Below are 21952 nucleotides of genomic sequence, written 5' to 3' on the forward strand. Positions count from 1 at the left end.
CAGATGCACGGGCTGTCACCAGAATGTACACCCAGTTGAGGATCTACGCTTAAATTATATCGACTGTTTATCTGACTCCAATGTCAATTGAGAAACAGTGGAGACTTCTAACTCAAGATGCTACTATACTGCACTCTGCTGAAAGCCAGGGCCACTTGTGATATGAATATCTAATACTTAATTAGGAATAAATGAACCAGTAACTTGCTTGAACCCACATTGTCATCAAACACTAATGTCATGAAAGTCTGGGGAAGTGGGGAACCCTGCCAACCTTAAAGAGCAATTCCGCTGACTACATGACCTCATACTGGGTCTAATTCATTCATCTGAACCAGGGAAAATTAGACGAGCTAACTTCGTGGGCCCGAGATTTCTGTACTTGAGCCATTTTATCACATCATCATCATTAGTCCAATTGACCAACCAGTCTCGAGTCAAACAGTCCCATATGACTTTGAGTCATTCAGCCATATGCTAAGCTCCATTGACACGTCCCGAATCAACGTCTAGTCAGCTACAATGGATGACGAGTCTGAGAAAGCCAGCACAGACAAGAGCCTTCTCCTTCACTACGCTGCCCCCGCATCGTCATGGTCCGAGGCCCTTCCAATTGGAAATGGCCGTCTCGGGGCAATGGTCTATGGAAGAACATCCACCGAACTACTGCAGCTCAACGAAGACTCCGTTTGGTACGGTGGTCCACAGGACAGGACACCTCGGGATGCGTGCAGTAATTTGGCAACCTTGAGACAACTCATTCGAGATGAGAAGCACAAAGATGCTGAAACTCTTGCACGAGAGGCATTCTTTGCCACGCCTGCTAGTATGAGACACTATGAACCGTTGGGCCAGTGCACGATTGAGTTTGGTCACGATGAGAAGAATGTCAGCGATTATAAACGCCATCTCGACTTGGCCACTTCTCAAAGCACGACAAAGTATGACTATGAAGGAGTTTCTTATCGTCGCGATGTGATCGCAAGTTTCCCGAATAATGTCTTGGCGTTCAGATTCCAAGCGTCAGCACCCACACGATTTGTTGTGCGTTTAAATCGACAGAGTGAGGTTGAAGGGGAAACCAATGAGTATCTGGACAGCATCCGTGCACAGGACAATCACATCATCCTTCAGGCGACACCAGGTGGAAAGAACAGTAATCGACTGGCTCTCGCTCTCGGTGTCTCATGCAAGTCCATTAATGGAACTGTCAAGGTAGTGGGGAACTGTCTGATCGTCAACGCAGAGGAATGCATCATCGCCATTGGTGCGCATACAACGTATCGATCCTATAACCCGGATGCCTCTGCACTCAGAGACGTCAACTCAGCTCTTCGAGAACCTTGGGAAACTCTAGTCAGTCGTCATCGCCGGGACTATGGCAGGCTCTTTGGTAAAACCGCACTTCGCATGTGGCCAGACGCAAGTCATGTTCCAACCGAGGAAAGGATACAAAGCAACAGAGATCCAGGCGTGGTAGCGCTGTACCATAATTACGGTCGATACCTGCTCATCTCATCAAGTCGCAAGTCAGCAAAGGCTCTTCCTGCAACGTTGCAAGGCATATGGAATCCATCGTTTGCGCCACCATGGGGATCCAAGTTTACAATCAACATCAACCTCCAGATGAACTACTGGCCAGCTGCACCTTGCAACCTCATCGAGTGCGCAATCCCACTAATTGACCACATCGAGCGAATGGCTGAGAAGGGCAAGAGGACAGCCAAGATGATGTATAACTGCAGAGGCTGGTGCGCGCATCACAACACAGATATCTGGGCAGATACCGACCCTCAGGATCGCTGGATGCCTGCAACTCTCTGGCCTCTTGGTGGGGTCTGGCTCTGTATCGACGTGGTCAAGATGTTGATATACCAGTACGACCATATGCTTCATATACGTATCGCGCCGTTGCTTGAAGGATGTATTCAGTTTCTCCTTGATTTCTTGATTCCATCAGCATGCGGAAAATATCTTGTTACAAGCCCATCTTTGTCTCCGGAAAACAGTTTCATATCCGAGTCGGGAGAAACTGGGACGTTCTGTGAAGGGTCAGTCATGGATATGACTATTGTACGAATTGCTCTAGAGAGTTTCATCTGGAGCACGAGTATTCTCAACAAAGAGCATCCTCTCCAGAAAGATGTCATGGCTACCCTCGGCAAACTACCGCCTTTTCGTATCAACAAGAGTGGCCTGATACAAGAATGGGGCCTCAAGGATCATAAAGAAGCAGAGCCAGGACACCGTCATGTATCTCATCTCTTCGGCCTCTACCCTGACGACTTTATCAGTTTGGATTCTTCGCCGGCGTTGGTCGAAGCTGCAAGAAAGACTCTTGCCAGAAGAGCTGAACATGGAGGAGGGCATACGGGCTGGAGTAGAGCGTGGCTGCTGAACCTCTATGCACGCTTAAGGGAACCGCTCAAATGCGATGAGCATATGGATCTGTTGTTGAAGACTTCAACTCTGCCAAATATGTTGGACAATCATCCGCCATTCCAGATAGACGGCAATTTTGGGGGTTGTGCTGGTGTGACAGAGTGCTTGATACAGTCCAACCTCAGACCTGACGAACTGTCAAGTCAAGTCGTCATGATATATCTGCTGCCAAGTTTGCCTTCGTCTTGGAGTAACGGAAAGCTGAGTAACATCAGAGTTATGGGAGGCTGGCTGGTTTCGCTGGAATGGAGAGAAGGTCAACTCACAGAGCCACTGCTTTTGGAGTCTACTGTAAACCATGCTCCGAATGCTCTTGTTGTCTTTCCAAATGGTAAGCGGGTGTCTGTGATCAAGAGTAAGGGACAGCAAAAGGTCTGGTATGAGTGATTGAGGCTGCAAGAGGCGTCGGACTAATCTCAGATTAAATTTTTTCTTTGTACCTCGCGGTGCGTCTTTCAAGCACAAAAGTGCTGACATTAATACACAATATTCATTTACTTGAATCGAGCACGTCTATAGCCATTTCACAGTATGATATGTAAACTGAGACCAGTGGGTTATGAAGAGAAATGTATGTGCTTGTATTGCAATGTACAAAAGGCTACCTTGTCGGTAAACTTTGATGTTGTCTAATTATATATATACTGAATGTCGGAATTATAAAGAAGAACCAGTCATTAACTATGCTTCGTAAAGAGCATCGACTTTTGTTGGCCAGACGTTTACTTGGCGCAGATCTTGGCGTAGAGGGTGACGGGGTTAGGGCAGCTGTAGTTCTTCTTGCTGCTGGGGGTGCTGTAGCACTTGGCGTCACCAGCCTTGCAGTCGAACTTCTGGCAGCCATCACCAGGGTTGAGGATGTTGTGCTGGCTGGCGAAGGGGTTGCCGTACTGAGTGTTGAGCTCGTAGTAGACGTTGTTGGCGTCGGAGGAGTAGCCAAAGAAGAGAGGCTTGTTGAGAGTTCGGGTGTCGGCAATCTTGATGGTAGAGCCAGAGGTGCGGAGGTCCTCAGAGAATCGCTGGCCAGGCTTGAGGGTGGTCAAGGGGCCAGGAGCGCCGCCGTTGAAGGGAACGGACTGGACATAGATGGCAGTGTCACAGTCGTTGATGACGACAGCCTTGTTGGCAGCGGCAGCAGAGCCGAAGACGGCGGCGGCGGCGGCGAGGGCAGAGAACTTCATGGCGATGGTTGGTTTTGGTGTTGAGTTTGAGGAAGAGAGTTGTTTGTTGGTTGAGAGAGTGAGAGTGTGAGTGTGAGTGTGAGTGTGATTAGATGAGTTGAGATGAGATGATTGGAATTGGAAACAGCCGGACAATAGATGCCTTTTATCAGTGAGGATGAATGCTTGCCTGACAAGGCTGGGTCATGGACGCTGACGAGATACGAGTCTTAGTGTGCCCACTAGCTGTGCCATAATATGGCCGATACGAGGCACGATCCATCGTCTTGTCCGGAGAAATTCAACCTCGTGATTTTTTGCGGGGGTACTAAACCAAGAATGGGATTGTGTTTTAGCAGGTTATTGATGAAATTGTATGTGTCTAACTGCCGGATCAACCGAATGCACGTGCATTGTGCTGTTCATTATTGCATGGGTTCGGTTTTTAATATTATGCTTAGCTCGTATTGACGAGGCGGTCGGGTTATAATTAGATAAAAACTGGGCTATGCTGTGGATAAACTTGTCTGACCTCGTTCTCGGCGCCACTCGTGGGCTTTATCCGTCCCTTTTAGCCCCGCTATACCCGTATAGACAATGACAACTTGATGTGATTCCCTTGGGTGAGAAGGCAAAGCTGTACATAGTAGTAACTCACCGCGACAGCTCACCTCTTCCGTCTTGGCCCTCTGTACCTTGGCAAATGCCTTTCGGCCGGATGATCGGACAGTACACATGAGTGACGACATTGTGCATCGAGGAACAAGAAGCGTAACTAAGGGAAGTGTAAAGCCAAAACAGTTTAGCAGTAAACCAACTAAATCACAAGATCAGACGAAATGCAATAGTGATTGAGTATCTGAGAGTAACTAGTGCATTGTTGCAAGTCTGCTCTCCTCGACACCGCTCTGTCTCATCAGCGCGCTCATTTCCGCTTGTTTCTAAAGCATCAATGGAAGGAAACACAGACCATGGAGAAAGCTCAACAAAAAACCACCGAGCCAAACCTGTCTGGGAACACAAAGACAAAATCAGGAGCTAGAGCGGGCCCCAGACGTCACTTCGTGGTCGCCGAGAGAAGCTAGCCTAGTGCCGAATGTGGAACTGTCCCGTGTTCCTGCGCGAGCTCGTGTCCTTACTCTTGGCTATGATGTTACCGTTACCTCGAGGCTGGGCTCGGACTTGATGTTTGGAAGTTTGCTAAGATTGAATTGTAACGCATAGATTTGAGTTGGGTTCCATTGCAACAATCTAGTGAGAACGTTGGGCTGTTACATGCTCACATACGACATATGGACTAGCTATGAGTGATTAATTTGAACTGGAGGAGACTGCTACTTGTGAGGCATGAATCATCTACACCGTAACCTCGTATGTGAGCCAGTAGTTCCCAATTGGGTTAATTTCAATTGAGGGTATTGAACAACAAGTGAGGGTAGCACTTCTGTGCATCGTGAGGAATGGCAGCAATTATGAATGTGTTCAATGTCTCAATGGAACAATTGTTACTACTTACTAAGAAACGGTAAATCTGGATAGATAATAACTTGATACTATCTAAATCGAGTATCGATATGATTTCTGTAAAATAAAGGTAAAATATATTGCCTTACCAGATAGAAACAGAGAAAATAAACAAACATCAAGGTATAGGGTATGGGATTTGGTATGGGCAGTGGAGATAACGTGTATCGATAAGATAAGCTCCTGCAGCTATGCTATATTTGGAACAGTGGCTATCAAGTCCCAGTCTAGTCCCCTTGGGGAAGCCGGCGATCCATTTCGCCAGCTCGCAATTAAACCTATCCCCACCACCACTGCGCTGGACATGGAGCTACTTTGGTGTAGGGATGATTTATGCATTGGTGAGGTTTATACTAGCGGACATCCTCTTTGCATAAGGCGGTGAATCTTTTCTAGACTTGTCTTTGATCGATCTTTTTGTTGTAGACAATTGTGTACTGAAAGCAAGGTTCAACCTTGGAATGGATCGGCATGACGTTCTCTCTCGACCTGAGTGGATGGTAATGTCTCTGATCCCAGAAGATAAATCCAGAACGAGTCGGTCATCTTAGTCTTTACCAGATAGGGCAGTTCAAAGAGCGAAATACCCCAGGTAGGAAGGCAGACCACTGATCTGCGCAATTACTTGAACGATGGATAAGATATTCATTGGCGGACTCACTTGAACTATTCCGTGACCTTTACTGGGCCCACAATGCAGTGAGGCCATTGTCGAGACTATGGTGAGGATTACCGTGATTGGGATGAAGCAAGGCAACTTTCTGATTCAATTGAACGACAGGATATTGATTGCAGAGTGTAAAGTTCGAGATAGACATAAGGGAGCGGTTAGCTAACCGAGTCTTAAATAATTTGATAAAACAATTAAACATAGCGATGCATCGGCATTGCAGCTCAGTCATAGGGCACAGGAGGCTGTATCAAAGCTTGTTATATATATTACCAGGTTATGCTAGAAATAGACAGCCAAGAGTTTACACGTCAGATTGAAGTAATCAGAACACTTTTGATTATATTGACATGTCAATAGACTGAGCATGCATCTGACCTTTCTTCCCCTTCCCTGGTAAGTCACGTTAGTCGTCAATTGGGTCAGAGACAGGTCTAGAGCACTTCAACAAAGGTCAATCAGAAAATGACACGACATGGCTCAAAAAACATTGGCATTTGTATACATCTAGACCCCTCATTATTTAAGCAGTTCGCTAGATGTCTTATGCAACCGTGCCGCGGAATCAACGTAGATTCCTGCCATTTTCTGTTTATATTTAGTCTGCGGTGCGGTGCAGTTGAACCAAGTGGCTGCCGAGTGGAAAGTAAGAGCGAGTCGTTGATAGTAGCCCAACGGTTCTGTTAACGGACAATGAGATCCTACTCGGCGACGTGGCCGGCACGTGGATAATCCAAACCGGCCCGGGCCTCAAACTTAATCAACGATTCAATAAGGGTTTCTTGCCGGTTGTGTTGGATATCAGGACCATGAAGGCGCCGCTCGTCTCGTCAAAAGCAGGGCCTAGACTTCGCCAGTTCTTTAAGCGAGCTTCCAATTTGTTGGATCAAAACTTCGAGAACAAGACCAGAACAAGAGACGCGAATACAAAATGCCACGTCAAGAATCTAGAAGAAGTCCAAATGCCATGTCGCTGGTCACGTTGAGGATCGACAGGAAGGTGGTTGGTGACAGATAGCACAACCCCGCAAGCGGCTGGGATTTACCGATGCCGATCAAGGTTGCGTCACGATACCGGGGACCGAACATCGGGCACGGACACAAGAGTCCGGTATCTCGTGAAGCGAAATGCGGAGATAGATGATGCGGGGAAGATAACCTAGAGCCATGATAGGAAGTAGTGATACAACTACCGCGGATGGCTTCACCCAGCTGATGCGTCGCTACTACCTGGGAGAGATGGATATGCAGATTGGATATCGACGTGACCCGGGGTTGACGGCAAAGAACCGTTCGAGAACGGAAACAAACTCCATGGTCCACTTGGCGCGTATCCAATCCAGTTACCTTTATTTGTCGTTGGAACTAGAGCTGGTCGTCTTATCACCGATCACATGACCGGAAACTCTGCAGTTGTCCGCTATCTTTGGTCGGTTTATCGTTGTTTCAAGGTGCGTGGCGTCTGGCATGAGGATAATGGTCAGCTGTCCAGTCCAAATGGACGACGGGAACAACAATATATAGTTTGCAGTGCCCACTAAGAAATCCCAATTGAACTTGTCGGTAAAGCCACCAAGAAGTTACTTCCTTTACATCACGAGGAATCTCACATCTCGACACCAGCATGCTGACTCTTGGTGCTCTTATCTTCTTCGCCATAGCTGCGGCTATCGCGCTGGTCGCCAAGAAGACACTATCCAAACCACAAAACGAAAGCCTCATCTCAAGAGCTATACCTGCTGCCGCACCACTCACACAACCTCTTCCATCAACATGGTACAAGTCTGACGACATCTATGAACTTGAGCGACGCGCCATCTTCTCCAAGAAATGGATCCTGCTCACCCACAAGATGCGATTCGAGCAGACTGGCTCCTGGGTTCGCTACGCTGAAGCTGGCTTCGACTTTTTCCTCATCCGCAATGCTGAGGGCACAATCAAGGGTTTCCACAACATCTGCCGTCACCGAGCCTTCCCAGTCGTGGTCAAGGATAATGGCCAGAACAGTGTCCTGTCTTGCAAGTACCACGGCTGGTCCTATGGTATGAACGGACAGCTTGCCAAGGCTCCTCTGTACCAAGATCTCCCCGCATTTGACCGATCCAAGAACGGCCTGTTCCCTCTCCACACCCATGTTGATGAAAAGGGCTTTGTCTGGATCAATATGGATGCCAAGACCCAACCTGAGACTGCCTGGAACGAAAGCAACCGAACAGCCCGCTACAGCTCTTTCAACCTCGACGACTACACGTTTGATCACGTCAAGCAGGATACCAGCAGCTTCAACTGGAAGACTCTTGCCGACAAGTCCAATGCCAACAGCAACGCCGCTACCGAGCTCCAGGAAAAGGGCACTTCACTCGTCAGCGACTTTTACTTTCCCAACGCTTCCATGACTATCTCGTAAGTATTTGAAACTCAAGTCTAAGAATTATAAAGAACAATAACTAACCATACCAGGCCCCACTTCTTCTTCCTCTTGAGATGTGTTCCCACGTCAGCCACCAAGTCTCAGCTCCAATATGAGATCTACCGCCACAAGAACGCCAGCAGCGATGACTTTGCCAAGGTCGAAGAGATCCTACAGCAAACCGCCAGCGAACATGAAGCCCCAGCAGAGAAGAACCTCCGAGCAGGTGTACTTGTTGACCAGACTCCCCTCCAGTTCCAAAACCAGGTGTATCAACTAGTTGAACACCACCGCAAGCTTGAGGGTATCGCTGGACGAGAGATTCGGCCTGCGCAACAGATCCTCGACAAATCTGCTACCAAGACTGAGCAGGATACGAGCCTATACTCTTCATGTTCTGGTCTGTCGTGTGATAAGATCCAAAAGGATCTTTCTTGGTGATTTGGGAATTGTAAAATAGAAAGGCGCATTGAAAGCATGTTGGTCTAGCATTATGGGTCTACTGTTGGGATAGAAGTTTTGAGTACAGTAAGGTATATATCTGCAGGAATAGAGTCCCAGTCTAATGATAAAGTATTAAAAGCAGCTTTATTGCATTTGCATGAAATAATTACCCTTGATCTAATTGAGCAAGCTGGTCTAACGTGGTTCGGGGATGTAACGGTCATGCTTTGATCGAACTGTACCAAATAGAGATACTGGGTATGAGACACCCCTTCGACGAGTCTGTGGTTATTGACTTTTGGAAGACCACGATCTTGCTTTAAGTTGGGAAAAGAAACCCTTCTTCTTTTTCTCCTTCTTTTCATCTTCGTGTCTCTCCATCTCCCTCCCTGTGTCGAGTTGAGTCGTGTTCTCGTTCATGACATTCTGCGCTAGATTGACTGTGTCTGACCTTCCTGGTCCTGCATCTGATCCTGCGTCTGGTTTTGCGTCTGGTCCTGGCTCTATTTGCTGCTGCTGATGTCCTTCAGGCGTTTCTTCACCTTCGAAGAGGTCTTTAATCTTGCCTGGGCCAAAGACCCTCTCGTAGACGGCCAAAGTTGTGCCAAACTCTTTGTTCACACCAACCTTGATAGCATCGAGAAGCTGCAGTACATATGTCTGACAGTTGTTGGTGATGAGGTTGTAAGTAGGTTGCCTTTCTCTAATACTTTGGATTACAGATTCACCTATAGTCGTAGTCTGAGCATGGATAAAGCTATGGAAGATGGATCGACGACTTACCAGCTCTCCTCAATGCATCGTCATTAAATCGCGTTTCGCCGACTGGAAAAGTGCGCCACTCATCCCGATCAACCTTGGCATTCGTGTAGATGACATCAAAATTCTCGTCCTTTTGTCGTATTATGAGTTTACACGTTGTGTGTTAAGTGGCTGATACGAATACTTACCATCCACAGCTGATGAGCATAGTCACCAACCAAAACTGCCCAGTGTTGCGTCGGATCCGGATATCTGTTGATCTTTTCTGTAATCATTTTGCCCAATCCAGTCTCCTCTGCAAACCACTTCCCCGCAAAACCGCCAACTGGATGCCAGCCAACTTCAACTGGCCGGGGTGGTCCATGGACAACAGGTTGCGTCACTGGGACCACATTGGGCTGGCCCCCAAGACCCACAGCATGCTTCAGAGCGATCTCGCCCTTGTTGAGGCTCTTCTTCCTGTAATTGTCTTGTCAGTTATTGAGCCAGGGTTCGGGGCGGGAAGGATGCGAAGCCGTCATTTAGACTGGAATGACGTCGAGAACGATAGGGAAATAGCGCATACATGAATTCTCCCACCTTGTCCCTCTTACGCTCCGTCTCTTCTTCCGGTTCAGCCATAACGTCTGAAAAGTAAAAGTCTTGAGTAGAAAAACAGAGCCAGGGTAACTGGAATAGCTGATATTGAATGAGTTAGAAATGAAGATATGCCAAGTTCCAGTGAGGCCTCGCGTGTCAGCTAAGCTGATTCACGTGAGGCTGTGCATTTACTTGGCAGGCCTTATGGCAGCCAATTTCCGATCAGCCCAATCAACGCTAAGGGTAAAGTCCGTCTAGTGTCATAAAAGTTGGCTTCAACTGGTAACGTTGCTTAGTCCGAATTAATTCGGCACTTGTTAAATCAGGGCACGAAAAATGTAAAAATAAATTGACTTGTTGTATTTAACCACAGGAGTTCCATAAGACAGCCGCATTATGTTTCACGATAGCAATTGCAAGAAAGAGTGGTACATAACATGGGTAGTATACAATATGGATAGAAATTGATCGTAAATAGTAGACTAATTGACCAAGTCAAATAACTATTATAGCATGCCGAAAAAGACAAAAGCTGTTATGAGATGATTAAAAGACCAAGCAGACAGAAGTCTTCCAGAGTTTCCCTGCTCAGATGAGTCACTGCCAGAAGTAGAAGTCGGTCCCTGTCCACTCGATGTGGCAGATGCCGTTTCATCCGTTGCCGTACCAGTGCTGGTGCCATTACTACTGGGTTTACCTCCCTCCTCGATGACAGAATCAAGACTGGCGAGGTTAGTGAAGGCCGCCGATTGTATGTTATGATTTGACATACATATGAATAAGACCGTTGTTGGTCAGAATATTCGCCTCAATAACTTTGGCATTGTTAAAGAAGATGTCGTTCCCTCTGATACTAACCCGAACTTCGGTGTTGTTCAGAGTCCCAACGACCTGGCCATCTCGAAGATAGTTGGAATAAGTAACTTCGTTCAATGTGTGAGCCCTGTTGATTCTATTAGTTACTTAACTGGATTTTGTTCATGTAACCTACAGCAACGCTCCAGCCAAGTCTTGCTTGGAGAGTTTAACGTCTGGGCTTCCTGCATTTTTGAAAGCTTGGGTTGATGGAGCCAGACACGTAACATTCCGGGAGGCGTCCAGAGCGGGCCAAAGACCTGCTTTAACCAAAGCGACATTCAGAGCAACAAGTCGCGTATCTTTAATAGTGTGGACAGTGTTGGAGCAAGATCTGGGAGGAGAAAGAACCCTAAAAGGAAATCAACAGTCAGTATCAATAGATTAAAGAGGCATACTACCTACTTGTCAACAATCTGGAACGAGTTGATATTGTTAGTGCCCCAAGTGCCATCTACTGCAGTCATCTTGACATCCTGAGCCAAGCCTGCTCGTAGCATGACATTCGGCCCACCAAGGTTATCGTCAGCACGCTTATCGTTCCGATCTTGTCTCGAAGCAAAGATCACTTGTCCATCGGAGCCTTTTCCGAATTGACTTTGAATCTGAGGTCCTGCGCTCCTGTTGTTGAATTGTGAATTTTGCAACAGAGTGGGAACCGATAACCCTCGTGGGGTTTCAAAGTCTGAGGATGTCAGGGAGGCTGACATAACGTGATATGAAAAGAAGACTTGTAACTCCGTCTGATTCAGCTCTGTTACATCGGAAACACCGGAAGCTTTCAGATAACCCTCGATGGCATTGTTCGTAGGGATAAGAACAGTGACATTGTTATCTTTTTCAGATAAAGTTGTGATGAGAGCTTGGGGAGCAGAGCTAAGTAAGGATCGAAACAAAGAGAGAGACGAGTAGTTGGAAATCACTCCAGCCAATTCTTCAGGAAGGGTTTGCGCAATGACGACTGTTGAAAAAGCCGAGATCAGGGCAACCTGGGCGCAGATAAAACCTCGCATCGTGTTCAGATCATTCGGGTGCAGTCAGAGTATGACGGGAAAGCTGGAAGAGTAGCACAGATCCCAAGGCAGACAAGGCCGCCTATTATAATAGCTCTGTCTCACTGCTGTGCTCCCATCTCACTGAGCCTAGTGTAGCGGCGAAGCCAACAAACCAGAGTCAGCTATGTAGAGGAGACCAATGAGTGATGGAACAGACAAGCCACAGCTGCAAAAGTGGTGCGGGGAATGCCGCAAAATCGACCACACCGATCTTCTATTAACAAAGGCTAGAATAGGAACGCCCAGCTGAAAAATAGTGGACAGCCCAGGCTAAGTTAGTTGATTGCTTTGCTTTAGTACCACGTCTAGACCACACATAAGACATTCGTAGCTATGGGATTCAAAATGTCAAGGAATTGACGTCTACTAATTGTCGTAAGCACTCAGGTATGTGGCGCTGAATGAAGACGCTATCTTAGTATCAACTCCGTACTGTAGCGGAAAGCGCTAACTAATGTCGTAAGTGAATGTACTATTGAATTCAGCTTGAATTGTTGTTATTGTGAGACTGTATAATTGTGAAACTGAAAGGACAGTGAATTTATCAGAGTAGGTGTACTAATCTATGCAATCTCAAATTCGCCGCTCTTGCCAGTGAACCCAGTAATCTTGCCAGTCAAAGGTGCCTTGCTGTCACCGTTATAACTCAATCTGTAGGTTCCTGCCTTGATGTCTTTGGCATCCTGCCAGCCTGTCTCCCAAGAGATCTGAACTTCACTGGATCCAAGCAGCCCATCAAGTCGTTTCCATTCAAAGACAAGATCCCAGTCCTCATCAGAACGAACTTGAGTCCACTTGGAGCCGTCTTTCTTCTCGACGGCTGCATAAGTAGATTCAAGGTGCAAATTATTGCGTGGGTTAGCTCCAACAAATGTAGCGGTAATAGTCTCTCCAATCTTGAACTTTGACTTCGACACATCCTTCACGATGTTTCCAAATTTAGTCCCGGCCTTGGGATTATCATAGACAACACCAGTGACGAGAGACAGAGAGTTTTTGCGGTTATCAGGAGCCGCAGGACCAGTCGGAGGCTTCTTGGCACCATACTCTCCGAGAAGATAGCCCACATAAGTCGATGTAAGGTTGATGTAGGCGTCGAGACTGTGCCTTCCGTGGACTGTCGATGCACCTTCATAGCGCTGTGCATCATACTCTTCAGGAGTGGTGACATAATGAGCGTAGGTATTACCTGGCCCTCCTGCTACAACAATAGGCTTGATGTCAACTCCGAGGCTACCTCTACCTTGGATTTCGTTGCTGATACTCTCGCGCCAACGTCGCGAGGACATGGTTGTGAGTTCAGAGGCCGACACGATGATGAAGAAGTTACCAACACGCAACATTTGAATGTCGACGATGTTGGGCGCCCAGGCATAAGGCAATGTGATCTCGCCAGCGTCAATCAGAATCGGCTTTGGTGATTGGCATGCGACTTGCTCCTTGGTTGGGTTCCGCAGAAACTTGGATACTATGGCCCAGAGTGGGCTAGCATCCGGAGATCCAGAGTCACCCTGCTTGAAGTCGAAGTACCCAGGACCATCAGTTGTTCCAGCTGCGAAAGAGTACCCAAATGCTGCTGAACATGTCTTGGCCGTCTTTCCATTGGGGAGAATGAAGCTGTAATCGGACATGTCATGGAACGAGTGGTAACCCACGACACTGGTTCCAGACACTGCATCGCCACTCCCATCCTTCATCTGATCGTAGAGCTTGAAAGCCTGATCAAAGACTCGTCGACCAATCTCCCAGCAAGACTTAGTACCACCATCATCCAAACCCCAAAAAGGGCCTCGACCATGGCAGGTTTCTGTTTTGCCGCCGCATGTTGAATCCTTGAAGTCGCATTGCTTCCCCGAACCATCTTCGCACCAAGCACCTTCAACATTGGGAGTCGTGTCAGCCACGGCAGCCTGCGAGAACCCTGCCACAAAATCATCCGCAGCCCCATCAGTGCCCCGGACAGCCTTTTCGAGTAGATAGGCACTGACGCCTTTATTATCGCCGGCGACAAGAGTGTTGTTCATGTGAAGGCTTGTGCCATGGACTGAATGCCAGGTCAAAACTCCAGTGACCTTGTTGTCTTCTTCTCGTGTAAACATAAGCATAGTTAACTCTTTGTCAACTTCATCTTTGTACTTCTGTCTCTCAGATGCGGGATTCTGTTGATAGGCATAAAGACTTCTGTTGATGTTGACATCATCTATGCGTGTCTTTCCAACACTGAGACGTCCTTTGGAGAGACTTTCATGCGCTCGCTTGATTGATAGGACCGCGCCGTCCACAATAGCCTGATACGACTGCTGGTTCAGGCCCAAGGCGGATATCTGGGGCATGAGATAGTTGTTCCATCCTGCTGGCCCAGAGTGAGAGTGCGTTCCAGTAATGGCCACGTTATCGGATGTGTAGACTGCATAGTCAGATCCGAGAGCTGCGATTCCCTCAAGAATGCCTCTTCGAACCGCCGTGTCACCGGACTGAGCATCGAGAACCACGTAAACAATTCTTTCTTTAGGCTTGTCTGGGTTTCCGACAATGAAGGCACGCGAGTATATTCGTTGGCGCAAGCCTGTTCCTGTCTGGGATAGTTCGGCATATCCCATGAGGTTCAGCTCGACTACAGGGCCAGTAATGTCGGCCTTGCCAACTCCGAGATAGTGTACATCGCCATCAGCTCGCTTGGATAAGAGGTTGTGAGTATCTTTAGGCAAATGGTTGAAAGCCAAACATGTTGCTAGTTGAACGAGGAATGTACCAAGGGTCAGGTACACTAACAGGATATGAACAAACTTGGAAGAAGTTACAGTGTGCATTGTCACTACTCAGGATTCAAGAACGAGTCATGAGGTGAGTAGAACTGATATTTCACTCTAAGAGCGCTTGAACATGCTGTATTTATAGCTGCATTTCCCATCGCTAATCATGTGGCTATATGTCCTCCTGAGCAGTCCCATTGCATTTCAGCTCGACGATAACAACACATATAATAAAAACTGTTGGGCGCTTTTAAACGGATGTGTTTGCCGAAACGAGCTAATGAGATACATCCTAGTTTCCTTGATGATCGCTCCTACGTGGGAAATCTACCACCTGCAGGAGGATATCAATTGTGGGGTTGCAAACAATTCTGTTTGAGGAGATATGCCGATAGATTCACTTTGCAGCAGCTACAAAAACAAGGCACAAGTAGTAGTATCCGGATATGGGACATCCTGTACGGCCGGTATGTTGCAGCTATGTTCGAGATAGGAAGCTCGGGTAAACGCCGCAGTGGTGGGTGAATACTACTCCAAGTCATGCCGATGCTACTACTTGGGTATGGTCACAAGCAACCCTGCATATATGCGCCAGAACATATTTTTGTTTCCCCTCTTTATTGAAACGGACTATCTAGGAGAATCGTCTGTTGAAATGCACTTATTGATTCCTATTTTAGTTTATTTGATATGTAGTTGATGCATCGACTTGCGAGTGTTACTGCTGAAGTGGAAGGGAGTAAAGAGACAAAATGCATCTAAAATGCAGGACATATTTAACATGACTTGAGAAATGAATATTTATTGCATTTATTATATAAATACACAGTAGAATACTGCTGGATGTTGGTGGAAGATAAGTATTTCATTGTCGGTTCTTATTATCCCAGAAGGTAATTGCCTCGCGTAATGACTTATAATAAAGCTCCAGAAGAGACAATGGACAAGATATGTGGATTAAGTATATGTATTACGATTATGAAATAATTAACCCTAGTAGAAGAAGTGGTATGTACTGTTCAGATAGTGGATAAATCGCAGCTCCGTGTTATCTAAAAGTCAGGGAAGGTTGGGGTGGTTCTTCCACAATCGTATCGGACGAAGTACTTGTTGTCTGCACCATCACCGTTAACGATAACCTGGCCTCCAGGAGCCTTGACTTCGGCGATGAAGTTCAGCTCGCCCTGAGCATTGGCCCACAGTAGACGGAAGGGAGTGTAAGTGCCAGCCTGGAGCTCAAGCTCAAAGGTCTTGGAAGTGCCACCAGGGTAATCCTGCTCGAGATCGGCGTTGTCACGTGTCCACGACGACAAGGCCTTGTTGCCGAACCAAACAAGTGTAATCTCGTCAGAGTTGGGGACGGTGACTTCGTAGATACCGGTCTCGGGAGCGTAGAGGAAACCACGGTGGTTGACGGCCTTGTACTGGAACATCTGTTCGGGGCTGCCCTCGTAGATAGTGAAGGGCTTGGTCCAGTCAGTCTCGGGCTGAATACCGATACGCTCAGTGACGCCTTTGTAAGTGGGGGTGGCATCGTGGAAGTAAGTTGGGTCAAAGTCTGAGAAGTGAGGCGCATCAGCGTTGTAGAACTGATGCGTGTAGATGGCATAGTCCAGGCCACCGTTATCGCAAGACTGGTCAGCAGTAGGGAGAGCAGTCTCGGTGGTGGTTGCGGTGCCAGATGTCTCAACCTCGGCGGTGGTGGTACCAGCCTCAGTGGCACTGGTCTCAGCAGCACTAGTCTCGGCAGCACTAGTCTCGGCAGCACTAGTCTCGGCAGCACTGGTGTCGGCAGCAGTGGTAGTCTCTTGGATCACAACAGTGGCAAGAGTGGAGCTCTCAATCAATGTGCTGGACTCATGCTCAGTCTCGCTCTCAGAGATGATGGTAGAAGACTCTGCGCTGGTAGGGACAGGCACAACTGTAGCGGTAACAAGAGTCGGCTCAGCCGTGGTGGTGGGAATGATGGCTACAGATGAGACAGTGGTCTGGGGAAGGGGCTTGCAAGGTCCAGCGACAGCAAGGTTGGCAAAGGCCAAGCCTGCAATGGTAATGATCGACTGCATACCGAAGTATTGGTAAACGAATGACTGGTAAAGAATGACTGGAAAGTAAAAGAATGGATGGATGATCTGAGAAGAGTGGAACTGTAGATCATGCGAGTGCAGATCATTATATAAACAACAGCATCAACACGAGTTACTTCAAATGGCCGCTCAACTTTACATGCCAAAAGCTGACTCGCCCTATGGTGCCAAGACAAGTTTCGTTTAATTGCGATTGTGCTATGAGAAAAAGAAAACTCCACCGTTCAGGTGTTTGCGTCTGAGGGTCCCGTGTTCTCGGACCATGATTGTTTCCTGACAGGGTTGACTATACGGAATTGGGTTAAACAATCGTTGCCGACATAAATTAAATTGACGGCCTTGGTGGGCTGATGTGGTGCATGGGTAACGGCTCGTCCATCGTGTAGCAGCTGAATGGTAATAAACCTGAAACAAGTTTTCTGTAACCGAGTTGAAATTTGCATCATGGCGTTGAATGTGGTCTATAAATTCATCTGTTAGGTTTGCAACTAGAAGAGCTAAAAGAAATGAGACTCCGTCTTGAACGGCGTGCGCGGACTTGTCAGTTGGGGCTAAAGAACTGCTAACCTCAGTAGGACAAAGCTGAAAGATTAGCGTGCCAGCGCATTGGCTTTATTGGTTAACCCCTGAGACCATTCACCGTAGAATCAACTAACCCCCCTATATTGTTCTAAGAACAATGGTGATGTCCATGGGACTGTATGTATATGGTTGAGAACAGCCCTCCATCGATTTAAAGAGTAGCTTTTATGCTTATCTTCAGGACATTCTTCCTGGTGTGTGATGCAGTAACTCGTATTTACACTATCAGTAAGCTTCTTGTAGTCGGCACTGCTAACTATTATTGTATGCTGAGCATCTGGACGTATGCTCAGTGTCTTTACCTAAGTAGATGAGATGGCGAGTTATCCAAGATGAATGCCCCTGACAGTACTTGGTGGGTTGGTACGACTTCAAGCAAAATATGCATTCGGTTACCCTACATCAAGTGTCATACAAAGTAGGCAGTGCATAAACGTAACCTTGTTCTTGGGCAATAGGAAATCAGTACCGGCTCAGAAGCTAACAGTACAGTATCAGTGGTTCAACAATGAAAATTAGAGTTTCCAATAAGACCACAAGACTGCCTCGTCAATCACAAAACCCTAATCAGAGCCCAGGTAGGTGAGCCCCGTCTATTTCACATTCGGAAATCTAGCCGACAGTGGTCGAATCCGTATCTGTGCCAACTTTTCTGACCCAAAAGGGGACAGAAAGACTCTGGGTTTTCCTCTTCTATCATCTTGGAGAACTCAACTATGACAATCGACCAAGGATTTTGGAAGGTTAGGTCTATTACCATGCCAAATACACCCTATAGCTATTCTTAGGTGTCATATCTCATCCCAAGAGACTGGATAGGCTTCTGATGTACCATGCACGCGTACTCGAGCATGATCCTTTGCAATATGGAAGGGTTCCGCTCCAATGAAGTATCGGTATCCATATATATGCTTGCAAAGTGATGTTTGAGCCACTAAGTCATAACTGACAGGCGGATAACTCTGCTTATCGCCGAGCGGGCGCAACGATAGACTGGTCGAATTCTAAATAGCTGCAGGTGGCATGATTCCAGTACCGACGTCAAGGGTGGCGGAATTGCTAACCGAAAGACAAACAATAATTGCAGGCAATGTAAAGACGTATCCATATATGTAACTGACATCCAAGACTAGGCGCGAAGTGTGCATTTGACATACAACTATTTCGAAGATCTGGATTCCAAGAGAATGCTTTGAAGCAGCCTATTGTACTCAGGATCAACACTTGAATATATTTTGTTTGTTCGGGGTTGAATAGAGTGAGGCCATAACATATTCTCTCAAAAACAAACGTTGCTGTACGCCGGGTTGCAGAGAGTTTGGCAAGGGATGGTGTCACCCGGAAGCGCTGTTTGGCGCGCTTCTGAAATCCGCCACCAGAAGTCGTATAACTGAAGACCAGACTATTGGTTCGAAGTAGGGAGCTGTCAATCATGTGACAACTAGCGTGAAAAAGGTTAGAAAAAATAGAACATCGCTAGAAAGACTGTCACCATTCTAGGCTTAATACGGAATGTCTTACCAGTTGTTCGGGTCTAGAAGCATTTAGTTTTTCTTTTGTCAAGAACTTGCTGCTCGTGAAACGACATGATTCTTCTATGGCACTTTTGTATGGATGAATAAACCCTGGATTACGTATCACTAAATGTCCCCTTGCAAGCTGGGTTGATATTCAGGCGGAAAACCAAGTTTAGCTACGTGTTTCCTGTCGACGGTTAGGTAACGGTACTGTTGGTATCAATTCATTCAGCAACGCACATGTAGAGAATACGCCAACAGGACATTAACTAAGGCCTCATCTGAATGTCGAGCTCAGTTAACAAGATGGCATGATGCAATTTGCTTCTTAAAATTGGTAGTGCAAGAATCTTCTTTGCGGTTCAATCAATATCACTTACCCACAATTCTTCTTTCTAGTTACACTACTGACTGTATTGATAAGGTTCACCATTAATATATTTAACTTTCGGTGTCTCGGTTTACATGATTAGTTAGACCGTATAATGATAGATGATAAAGACTGAAATCTTAGGCTGTTTTACTGCTACTAAACCGTTGTAAGGATAGCAGTTGGGAGTTAAGTCGAAACTGGCAAAGGCAACAGCTAAATATTTATCCAGAGAAGACAATTGGAACTCTACAAGTAGAGGTTTAGAAGTATAAAAACCCTACAGCTACCTCTCAAGACTTGACAGAACATCACTCCAATTCCATCTCTTCCTCCTTTACCATCTCAACAACAAACTCTTTTGAAAATCGTCCCTTACTTCTTCAGTCAAGATGAAGTTCTCTATCGCCGCCCTTTCACTGGTCACCCTTGCTGCAGCAAGTCCTGTTCAGGAGAGAACGAATTACATTAGTTACGAAGGCCTCAAAAGAGATGGCACTCCTTGTTCCCTGGTGACTGTCAGTTGGCAAAACTGTCGTCCTGCAGCCTACGCCAATACTTGGTCTCGTGGTTGCAGCCCCATCACCCGTTGCCGCGACGGTTACCCTCCCGGTCCTTAAGTTCTTGAGAGAATCGCTTGTCAGAGCAGGTTCTTAAGTAAGTGTGATTAAAAACTCTCTTTATGCCGACCTGTAGCTAACCAGTAGTGTAGTATGGCGGTGGCGGAGGTTGTCTTGTTTGACGGTGGCGGAGGTGATTTCGTTTCACGAGGTTGTGGTCAAGGCTAACTAGTTGAGTGATGTGAAGAAAATTGTGGAGGATAAAAAGGGCAAAACTGCAGATAGGTTTCAAATATATCATACTGTTTTGTCCATTTACATTAGACCTTTTGTGACGTATTGCATATTATGCGGTTGATTATTCAAATGTATGTTCACTGATATAACTTTCATCTCACCTTCAATATCTTTAAAGCTAACAGGGTTCTCAACCATAAAGGGGTAAAGAAGATGCTTATCCTCCGACTGATTCGGCATCAGGATCAAAGTCTTAAGAAAGATGTCGTACCCAAGTTCATACGGTCCACAGAGTATATGGGCTGTATTTGGGTCAGAACGGCTTCCTGAAGAATGAAGATACGCCTAACCATTGTCGGTGACCAACAGATCTCAACTTGAGCCGTAACGTTATCATCTGACTTTCCAAGATCCATGAAAGTTATGATTCGGTCGTCTTCGGTACATTCCTGCTTAATCGAAGAAACGAAGTTTTTCAACCTCTCGGCTAATTGATAGACTTGCGTCTCCTCCTTGTTATCAACTGGGCCTAGTCACGCTAACACACGGTCGTATCTGCTGTAGATCTCTGACATGGGTTGAACTTGGATCAACTTCTCGGCTTGATGATTCCGGTTTCTGCAAATAGCATCGATCCATAACCACGCAGTTGCCGTATTCACGCTAGTCTCGAATTTGTGGCGCTGATACTCGTAGGGAGCATGGTAAAGATTTCTCGCGACACTGAATGGCTACCCATTGCGGAGAGCCGTGGCGAGGTTCTTCGTAAACCCCACACGTAGCAAAAGGCTCAGAATCTTTGTTTTGTTGGGGTCTTCACAGTGCTAAGCTCGATGCTGTTTAAGTCCTCGTTGTCAGAACAAATATGTAGCAGACGCATCTCATCTTGTTTGAGGGCCCGATATGGAAAGGGTTCTCATGGAGGTAGGTGCATCGTGTTGTGATGTAGGTACCTATATTTGGTTGGAATATTGGCGGGTTGAGTAGTAGACCACGTGTCACGGCTTGTACATTGACTCCTATAGAAATTGGAACAGGGGCTTAGATGAGAGTGACAAGCTCATCGAAACGCAAAATATGGTCTAATGTAGAGAGCTATTAAATTGAATCTTCCCTTAATCAATTTCCTGGATGACGCAGACGCGGTCAAACCAACAGCCCAGCGACGTCTCCTTCGTATAGAACCCGGATTTGAACAGAGACTTGGAAAGAAAGTAGCAGCCGTTAAAAGTAGGGAAGAAGGCAAATGAGCCACAGTTCTCATCAGCGGAGCACGCCTGCTGGCAGCCCATGGCTGTGAAGGAGCCCTGCTGTGCTACTGGGTTACATTTGCTTTGGTTGCAGTCCCCGTAAGCACCGCAGATGGGATCGGGCTCCCGCTTCTCGATCTCGCAACTGTTGTCGTACCAGACAGACTCAGTGGAAGAATCTTGATAGAATCCCGCGTCTTGGGCAACATTTGAGATGAGAAAGCAATCTCCTTGGCGGGTGTTGTATATTATAGACTTGCAATTGGCGTCGGCGCGACAAAGATCCTGACATTCTCCGAGATAGAGTGGAGAGCTTCCGGCGATTCGAGATCTGCATCCATCGCTGCTAGGAGAGCAAGTGCCATACTGGCCACAGACGGGAGCTACTGGTGCTGCTGAGGCCGTGGTAGATGACAGCTCAGGGAATTGAGATGTTGTGGTGACGGCAAGGATAGATGTTTCAGATGCTGTGGATGTCTCCGCGATAATTGACGTTTCGGTCGCCATACTGAGTGTAGCGGAAGAAATTGTACTCAAGGTTGGCTGGCTCTCGGTAACAAATGATGATCTGGGTTTGCAAGCACCGGCATTGACACTGTTAACAAGGCAAGCAGCCAAAACTGTAGCAAGAATCTTAGCTCGCACCATGATGTAAAATTATGCTGAAGGTCTGCACGTCGAGAAAGGAAGAGAGA

General features: G+C 46.8%; 8 protein-coding genes across 8 annotated transcripts; 2 read left to right on the top strand and 6 right to left on the bottom strand.

The window, feature by feature from the left end:
• Positions 1-522: 522 nt before the first annotated feature.
• On the top strand, positions 523-2829 carry FGSG_04734 (uncharacterized protein; the record flags this gene model as incomplete). The annotated part of the gene is made up of 1 exon (XM_011324872.1): positions 523-2829. The coding sequence occupies one exon, from the start codon at positions 523-525 to the stop codon at positions 2827-2829; it is 2307 nt and encodes a 768-aa protein (XP_011323174.1).
• Positions 2830-3164: 335 nt separating this feature from the next.
• On the bottom strand, positions 3165-3623 carry FGSG_04735 (uncharacterized protein; the record flags this gene model as incomplete). Its single annotated transcript, XM_011324873.1, has 1 exon — positions 3165-3623. The coding sequence occupies one exon, from the start codon at positions 3621-3623 to the stop codon at positions 3165-3167; it is 459 nt and encodes a 152-aa protein (XP_011323175.1).
• A 3797-nt stretch (positions 3624-7420) lies between these two features.
• Positions 7421-8647, top strand: FGSG_04736 (uncharacterized protein; the record flags this gene model as incomplete). Its single annotated transcript, XM_011324874.1, has 2 exons — positions 7421-8199; positions 8257-8647. The coding sequence occupies 2 exons, from the start codon at positions 7421-7423 to the stop codon at positions 8645-8647; spliced, it is 1170 nt and encodes a 389-aa protein (XP_011323176.1).
• Positions 8648-8938: 291 nt separating this feature from the next.
• FGSG_12600 (uncharacterized protein) lies at positions 8939-10033 on the bottom strand (the record flags this gene model as incomplete). Its single annotated transcript, XM_011324875.1, has 4 exons — positions 8939-9378; positions 9434-9542; positions 9601-9871; positions 9978-10033. 4 exons carry the CDS (start codon positions 10031-10033, stop codon positions 8939-8941), a joined length of 876 nt encoding a protein of 291 aa, XP_011323177.1.
• A 675-nt stretch (positions 10034-10708) lies between these two features.
• On the bottom strand, positions 10709-11556 carry FGSG_12601 (uncharacterized protein; the record flags this gene model as incomplete). The annotated part of the gene is made up of 4 exons (XM_011324876.1): positions 10709-10714; positions 10850-10934; positions 10983-11198; positions 11252-11556. The coding sequence occupies 4 exons, from the start codon at positions 11554-11556 to the stop codon at positions 10709-10711; spliced, it is 612 nt and encodes a 203-aa protein (XP_011323178.1).
• A 908-nt stretch (positions 11557-12464) lies between these two features.
• Positions 12465-14711, bottom strand: FGSG_04738 (uncharacterized protein; the record flags this gene model as incomplete). The annotated part of the gene is made up of 1 exon (XM_011324877.1): positions 12465-14711. One exon carries the CDS (start codon positions 14709-14711, stop codon positions 12465-12467), a length of 2247 nt encoding a protein of 748 aa, XP_011323179.1.
• Positions 14712-15706: 995 nt separating this feature from the next.
• Positions 15707-16720, bottom strand: FGSG_04739 (uncharacterized protein; the record flags this gene model as incomplete). Its single annotated transcript, XM_011324878.1, has 1 exon — positions 15707-16720. The coding sequence occupies one exon, from the start codon at positions 16718-16720 to the stop codon at positions 15707-15709; it is 1014 nt and encodes a 337-aa protein (XP_011323180.1).
• A 4402-nt stretch (positions 16721-21122) lies between these two features.
• FGSG_04740 (uncharacterized protein) lies at positions 21123-21905 on the bottom strand (the record flags this gene model as incomplete). The annotated part of the gene is made up of 1 exon (XM_011324879.1): positions 21123-21905. One exon carries the CDS (start codon positions 21903-21905, stop codon positions 21123-21125), a length of 783 nt encoding a protein of 260 aa, XP_011323181.1.
• Positions 21906-21952: the final 47 nt, after the last annotated feature.

Source organism: Fusarium graminearum, chromosome 3, assembly GCF_000240135.3.
Source record: "Fusarium graminearum PH-1 chromosome 3, whole genome shotgun sequence".
In the NCBI taxonomy this organism is placed as follows: Eukaryota; Fungi; Ascomycota; class Sordariomycetes; order Hypocreales; family Nectriaceae; genus Fusarium; species Fusarium graminearum.